This window comes from Prunus dulcis, chromosome 4 (assembly GCF_902201215.1).
Source record: "Prunus dulcis chromosome 4, ALMONDv2, whole genome shotgun sequence".
In the NCBI taxonomy this organism is placed as follows: Eukaryota; Viridiplantae; Streptophyta; class Magnoliopsida; order Rosales; family Rosaceae; genus Prunus; species Prunus dulcis.
The window spans coordinates 16,789,414-16,796,875 of NC_047653.1; the positions used below are offsets into that span (position 1 = coordinate 16,789,414).

Genomic DNA, 7,462 nt, shown 5'->3' on the forward strand with positions numbered 1-7,462 from the left:
ACATGCACGCACTTGGGTGTACGCGTGCACATGTGCATGTGCATGTTTATTCAAGAGAAAGAGATACTCACAAACATTTCTTCCGTTCTTGGTCATAATGGGAAACCATAACAGTGCAAGCACCGCAACCGCCTTCACCACAACCAAGCTTTGTCCCCGTCAAACCTATATCTTTATTGCCACAAAGGCAATAGAAATTCTAATTAGGTTTTTTCAACATACAGAAGCCAAAGTTTGTATCACTTACATAAAGGACATTATAAAAGAAAATGGACAATAAAATCTTGCAGTTATCAGCAATTAAGAATGTACAAGATAGATATGCAGAGCAAATATTAACCGTTCTGAAATTTATTGAGAACAATCAGCTCCATAGGTCAAGATTACTCTTGTTTTTAAGGAACAAACATGTTCATTGAACACAGTGGACGAGGCGTTCCCTAAACTACACCCCACTAAAGAACAACAAAACAGAAAACCAATGAAAACAAAACAAAAGAATAAACTAATATAAAATAGCACTCCAATCAAAAAAATAATAATTAACATGAAAGAACCAACCCTTCAAAATCTGAGCAAACTGAAGCTCATAAGTATGGGCCATAAACACATTCTGAACTACAAACGATCAGCATCCTCCCCCTCTAGCAACCTCAAAATTTCACTCATTTTTTGCCATCACAGCACATTTTCCTAGCACCATGCCCCTTTTTATCCCTCCAAAAACATAGGCTTCTCACAAAATAATGCATTACAAGTATCTGGGATTGTCGAAGCCTCACCCAAGTATCTGGTATTTCACCTTCAAAATTGCATGATACGGACGGAAAAGAGAACCACAAGAGTATCCATTAGTTGCCATAAATAGGACGTGTAAGGAAAAGAAAAACTCCTGAGGTTCCAGCTCCTAAATTCTCCTATCCTAGCTAGATGGGACCAGCATAACATTTTCTAGAACTTAAAAGTATCTCAGTTAGCTCTCCCAACTCCAAGTCGTTTAAGTTTCTTCGAAACCCGAAACCCCAAGACAAAGGAAAAGAAGAAAAGCTAGAACAAAACTAGCAATAGAAGCATTATGAGATCTTGTAAGAACCAAACAAACTTGACAGAATACAAGCAAAGAAACCCGTCAAAAAAACTGAGCCTGAAAAACAAACCAAACTAATCTGAGCTCAAAATTGTCTCTTCCCATACTTCCTGAGCAGCCAAACAAACAAACTGGGCAAAACCAATTGCAATTCCAATTTTATAAATTTTTAAATAAAAAAAAAAACAGAAAAGAAAATAGAAACAATCAGAATCAAACCTCTGAGGTACTCAAGAAGGGTGAAGTGAGCCAACCCATCAGGCAAAACTTTACGAATTCCATTGACATACAATATGGCCTCTTTTGACTCCTCCCCGATTTGTTCCAGCTCCTCTTCGTTCTTCAACGATCCCATAATTTTATTTTCTGTCTTTTTCTTAATTCCTTCAAACCCAACAACTTAGAATTGTGATAAATATTAAGATTCAAAAGAAATCAAGTTTTTTTCCCTTCTGTATGTGAGAGAGAAGTGAGCGAGAAGAAGATGGAATGGAACAGTAGGGGACTGGGACACGGAAGATCCGTACTCAGATTTTGGGGGAAAAAGACAATAACAAAAAACAAAAAACAAAAAAAAACAAAAAACAAAGATAGTTTTGCACGTGCGACCGTACTTTCTTCATTTCTGCAAATTTTTCTGCTCTCCTTTGTGCTTTTCTTTCAATTCAGTATTCCGATGCTTTTGGTGCTGTTAGGCCACCTCCAATTATGTTAGGACTAAATTTATTAAATTGTTTAATAATGATTAACTTTTAAATTTTTTTTGTTAATTTTTTTTGGTATTATTTTTATTTCAACACTCGTTATTTAATTTTTTAAACATTTTAACCTAAAAAAATTAATCATGATCATTAATTACAAATATAGCTATTGGAATATAAATATTAAAAAAAACACAGCAAATCATATTTGTTTTGAAAATATAGTAGTTGCCCAACAAGATTGAAATGTGCGCTAGCTTTATTTGCATGCCCAAACAGAAATGTCAATGGCCCCAGCAATGTTGGTCAGCACGAAAAAAAAAAAGCAGATTAGGTAACTCTTTCCTGAAGCAGCCGTGTTTGACCAAAAAAGTAGCATGTGTTTGACAAAAAAAAATAGCATGTGAATTATTAGGAAAGAAGAGAAGTAAGAATGGAGGAATTGAATTCTTAGGTAAAATGTTAAAAAAAAGTTCTCAAAATACACTATTGTTCTGAACCAACTTGATTAAGCTCGTATCTTCTATTTTCTTAAAGACAAAATTAATTTAACATAACATATGACACTTATATTCCCAAACATTAAGAGAATGGGATTTTCACACACACTAGCAAGGTGTCATGAGACTTCAAACATGTGACCATTAATCTGTAAGTAAATGCCTTTTTTCACGAGACTAAACCATATTGGCGAATATTTTGTTTTTATGTGTGCATGTGAAGTGGTGTGTTGTGTGCACATCATTAGGGTATTTGCCCCCTTAAAGGAAGCATTCTAGCTCGCCCACTGTTTACTTTCCCATCACATTGTCATAACCATTACTTTCCACAATTTTCTCTATCTTTAAAGATAGGTGTATTTCACTCCATCGACTAATTGCAATAATTAAAATGTATAAAAATAAGTGTGTTTCGACATAAACATATTAACTACTAAATAATAATATGCATTAGCCTACGAAAAGAGGCTTACAAAACACCCCCGATTTATTATGAACTGTCTAGTTCACAAAATAAAGTAGTTTAAACTTATCATCTCTCACAATGAAAATGATTCAGTTGAATTTGAAATCTGTAGCTTTGCCTCTTGTTGATTGAGTAGTTTGAACTCCTTTTTGTTTGGGCAACTTTGTGTATTCGATGAAAATATGCATGAGGAGCACAGTGGCGGCGAAGGAAGTTACTAAAACGCCCATCCCTCTCCATGTCGATAGAAGGGAGAACTTTTGGCACAGTTTCACCAACGCAAAATAAATTAGATAGCTGCTGCTGCTATGAGCCTGTTAGAGAGAGAGAGAGAGAGAGAGAGAGAGAGAGAGAGAGAATTATTTAAGAAAATATGTATAAAAAACATATTTATTTTGTAGGAAAGAAAAAGACTAGAATAACTTACAAGCAATGCCATAATAGATCGACCAGTGTCATGAATTTCTTGGTCACCGAAGGTACCCTCAGCTCGAAACTTGTCCAACATGGAATCCTTTGTGTATTCATATAAGAGGAAGAATCGAAAATCACAAAGGTTATTATTTTTAACAATGAGAAAAATAAAAATAAAAATATTCAGTCTCTCTTTTTATTTTTATTTTTTCAGGAAAATACTTCTAAGTAAGAACTCCTACTTTCTTACCAATCACAGTTTGACATGTATGCATAGATTTTTATTTTTGTATTTTTTATGAATTATTTTTGTATTTATGTCGAGCTGCGACCTGCAGGAAATAAGGAATGCCTCCTTTCCCGGAAGTATGAATTATTACATTTTGTATGGATGGTTTCACTACTAATAGTACATGAAACAAACAAAGTACATTGAAAACTTGACCAAATAAAATTGCATAATAATAAATAGTTCTACTACTAATAGCACTGACACCCTTTTGTGACATTGATGTTCAAGGGTTCAAGCGTACCTTGGCCACAAACCTGTCTCTGCACCATTGACCAATGGCCTCATCTGATTGTGGCAAATCCTTCATTGAGTATCGTTTTATATGTATTTTTACCTATCAAAAGTCAGAATTTGTATGCCATCAGAAAAGGGCTTAAATATTTAGTTTTGGAGTGATATCCAATTTTTTTTTTTTTTTTTTATATGTTTAGATTCATCAATTTGTAAATATGAGTATCGAGTTGCCACAATCAACTTAAGATTTTCTTAATACTTGTATGTAAAACTATAAAGCAAATTGCTTGCTAATTATTTGTAATTGGAACTCGATGGTTTACCATAGTACTTTTCCTTTCTATCATGGTATGCAGGGAAGGAGTTGAATGGCCTTCTGGAACAGCAAGAGTAACATCATACACTGCAGGGACAAATGATCTCAAATTCTTCACTGCTGTAACAAAACCCTGAGAGATTAACAAAATGATAATCAATTTTCAAATTCAAAAACTCGTAAAAGCAAAAAAAGTTAATTAATTAATTTCTATTTTTAGTAGAAGTTTTAACATAAAATTTGACCTTGGTACGAGGAATCAAGACATTCTTAGGGATAGGCAGTTTCCTAGAAGCAGCAAACTTTTGAGCTTCTGAAAGCTTGTCAGGGGTCATGCGTGTTCCTTCCGCAAATATGGTAAGCCAAAATGGCATGGGAAAATCCTTTAACCCTTGTAAACTTCTCTGCACCATCACCCAATTAATATCAACACAAGGAGGTACGCAAACAAATTAAACCAAAGTGCATGAACGTAATAATAATGTTACAACTTACAAGCACCATATCTGAATCATATTACTGATCATATCTCTCACATAAGTATAGTAAATCATACTACAATATGACCAGAGAAATCGATTCGTTTCATATAAATAATTTCATCCGAAAGTTGTACCTTTAGGTTACTTTCATCTTTTTCCCAGCTTCTGTTGAGGAAAACAAACCCTAGAAACCAAGATGTCCACCCAAAAATCTGCACCATGTATATTTAAATGCGTTATATTAATCTTGATGGAGTTTGGTTTCAAAATTCACACTGCCGTACTAATTAAAGTGATTAAGAACTTAACTCCATTTTGGAAGTGATATTATGTAACTAATGTCATTGGATAAGATGATGATTATATAGTTTTTGCCCTAGAAACTCACAGGGAGGTATTTTGCAGATTTCTTCATAACCATAAGAGCACTGCGAAGGCAACCCAATCGCTGCAGGAAGCAACATATTAGGTTCCATATCAAATTAGGTTCCATAGGAGAAAATTTTAGCATGTTATAATAGCTAGACATTCTGGCTATATATTTGCAGTTAGTAAGGGTGCAATATTAGTACCTGAGCTAAAAGAAACCCAATAAGAATATCAGCATCACACATGTGATTGGGCATGAGAAGCGCATGCTCTTCGCCTGTAATTTTCCCAAACATATTAATTTTTCTGGAGCCGAAAATTATTCTTTTGAGGGGTCTTTCGGGAGACTTTGAAAAAGGCCAAAGGAGAGAGAAATTTTTTTTAAAAAGCCAAAATGGACAAAATTGCCCTTATTTATTTTTGAATTTCCTAAGGAATCCTTTACATTTGCATGTCTTTGGTTTGAAAGTTGTGAGGTTTTTCTGTCTTTTTTGAAAAATGTTTGGCTTTTTCCAAAAGTGAAAAAAAATTTATAGCTAAAACCTAAATTTACTAAGATATAAAAACCATATGAGTTCGAAACTGAGCACTCAATTAATGATTGTTGTTTTAGTGTTTTTGTGAAGCACCATGTTCGTCTATTTTGTTGATCACAAACTAACTGTCATAATGCTTTTCAATTTTTCTAATTTTTTACAAGGATATAAGACTTGAAAAATAGACAATTCGGATTGTTGAAATAAAATTCGTACTTGGCCCAACAACGCGTCCCTTAATTAAAATTATTTGAGAGATCCCTCAATAAATTTGTGGAAGAACATCACGAAAGAAAAAAAAAATTTATTTATAGTTACCCATTAGTCGATAAGTTTCCAAATCTGTGTACAGTTTAACCTGGAATCAAAAGTAAAGTAGTCAACACTTCTGCAGATGAGTGGTGTTATAAATTTAAGGAAGAGTCATTATTACACCCAATATAGAAGCCCAAATTATAAAATAAAAAAAACATATATGGACTTTTTAAACACACCCAAAGAAATGTTATCACGCAAAAGACCCACTAATGTAGTGGTTTGGAGTATTTACTCCATCAGACAAGGTCCTGGGTTCGAGTCCTAGCATCCGTGTTGTGCGTGTGAGTTTAATATGCTATCGCCCCTTTCAATAGGAAAGGTCCTCAAACCAAAAAAAAAAAAAAATTGCTTTTAACTTCTTTTAAATACAAAACAAAGAATGAGTATATGACTAAATATCTCTAAATTTAAAAGTGGAAGTTGCTAACATTGCTGGAGATTGCTTGAGCAATAATTTTTTGCTACATAATTAGGATTAGTAATCAATTGGGATGGTCAAGTGGATTCGTGTTCAAATGTTGTAGTTCTTCCGTTGTTAATCTGATAATTTATACATATTAGAATTTTTGACGAGAAAACATTACCTTTATTATCATAATCCATCAACACATAATTAAAGCAACACTAAACTCATCATGGACTGAATTTTCTCTAATTAGTCGAACATATATAGAGGATCGTTCCGGTATTAATATGGAAATAAACTATATGATGCTACAACATTTCTTTTTTGTTACAAATTAATCCTACAACCTTCGCAAAATATATATATTACGGACTTCCGGACGTTATTATCATGCGGACATCATTTATTTTCTACTACCCCTCCATGTTTTCCTTCCTGTTTACAATGACATCCGTATAATAATAATGTGCAAATATCCGAACGAGAGAATAACTATATATATACATATTATATAAAAGAAAATAACTATATTATGCAAATTAATTAGAGCACCTTAAGGCCTGCCCACCACTCCAAGAGCCAAATATGATCCAACCATAAAAGTGATGCAATTGTTCCATTGATCTTTCTATATGTACTCTTGGACAAAGGTCGAATAGTAAGAAAGCAAATGGCCTACAAAAGTATAACCATTAGCTATGCCACCTTCCATCGCAAAGTCAAATCTACTCACATCATATATATTTGCTGCTGCTTAAGTATTTGAAAGTGAGTTTTACCAACAACAAAAAGTTATAAATGTCTTTTCGGACAACAATTAACAATATAAACTCTTCAATATGAAGTTATCATAAGCTTATATGTTAAAAGCGCACGAAGTTTATTCAGGATATAGAAAGTACCTGGAGAAGATTGACAAAGAGACCAAGGACAACAAAGATTACACCAAAAGGAATTGAGAAAACTACAGCTTTAAGCTCCATGGCCAAAACACACACAATCCCTACAATTACACACCGAGAGAGAGAGAGAGAGAGAGAGAGAGAGAGAGAGTGAGGGTGGGAGGGAGATGGAGGGTGTTATAAAATAGAGAGGGATACTTGTAGCTATATGTTAGACGTGTTAATTAATCTATGTTGCTTTTTGGACTCGTTGCATGAACTAATGATTCATTTTCTTTTAAGATAGCATGGTTGGCGGGATAACTTATAGGCCCCATTCTATTGGCGTACCAACTTAATTAACTCAAATTGATGCAACGACAATTAGGGTTTATTTTCAGAGTTGGGGCATTTTCATTGGCCGAACCAAACTGGTCTAGTCTACTGTCTTGAGTATTAA

General features: G+C 33.9%; 2 protein-coding genes across 2 annotated transcripts in view; both read right to left on the minus strand.

Annotated features, from left to right (window-relative positions):
- The window catches only part of LOC117624343 (xanthine dehydrogenase 1-like), a 19,105-nt gene extending 17,508 nt beyond the window's left edge, over nt 1-1,597 (minus strand). Inside the window, exons 1-2 of the mRNA XM_034355526.1 lie at nt 1,307-1,597; nt 72-171 (exon numbers count right to left, since the gene is read on the minus strand). Of these exons, the coding sequence (XP_034211417.1) occupies nt 72-171; nt 1,307-1,442 (236 nt within the window). The 5' untranslated portion in view covers nt 1,443-1,597. The remainder of the gene's footprint in view (nt 1-71; nt 172-1,306) is intronic.
- Nucleotides 1,598-2,774: 1,177 nt separating this feature from the next.
- LOC117626154 (1-acyl-sn-glycerol-3-phosphate acyltransferase PLS1-like) lies at nt 2,775-7,122 on the minus strand. The gene is made up of 11 exons (XM_034357805.1): nt 7,024-7,122; nt 6,674-6,796; nt 5,716-5,755; nt 5,065-5,138; nt 4,881-4,940; nt 4,627-4,704; nt 4,256-4,414; nt 4,018-4,143; nt 3,702-3,794; nt 3,182-3,268; nt 2,775-3,068 (listed from the first exon to the last, which is right to left on the minus strand). Exons 1-11 carry the CDS (start codon nt 7,102-7,104, stop codon nt 2,844-2,846), a joined length of 1,146 nt encoding a protein of 381 aa, XP_034213696.1. The 5' UTR covers nt 7,105-7,122; the 3' UTR covers nt 2,775-2,843.
- Nucleotides 7,123-7,462: the final 340 nt, after the last annotated feature.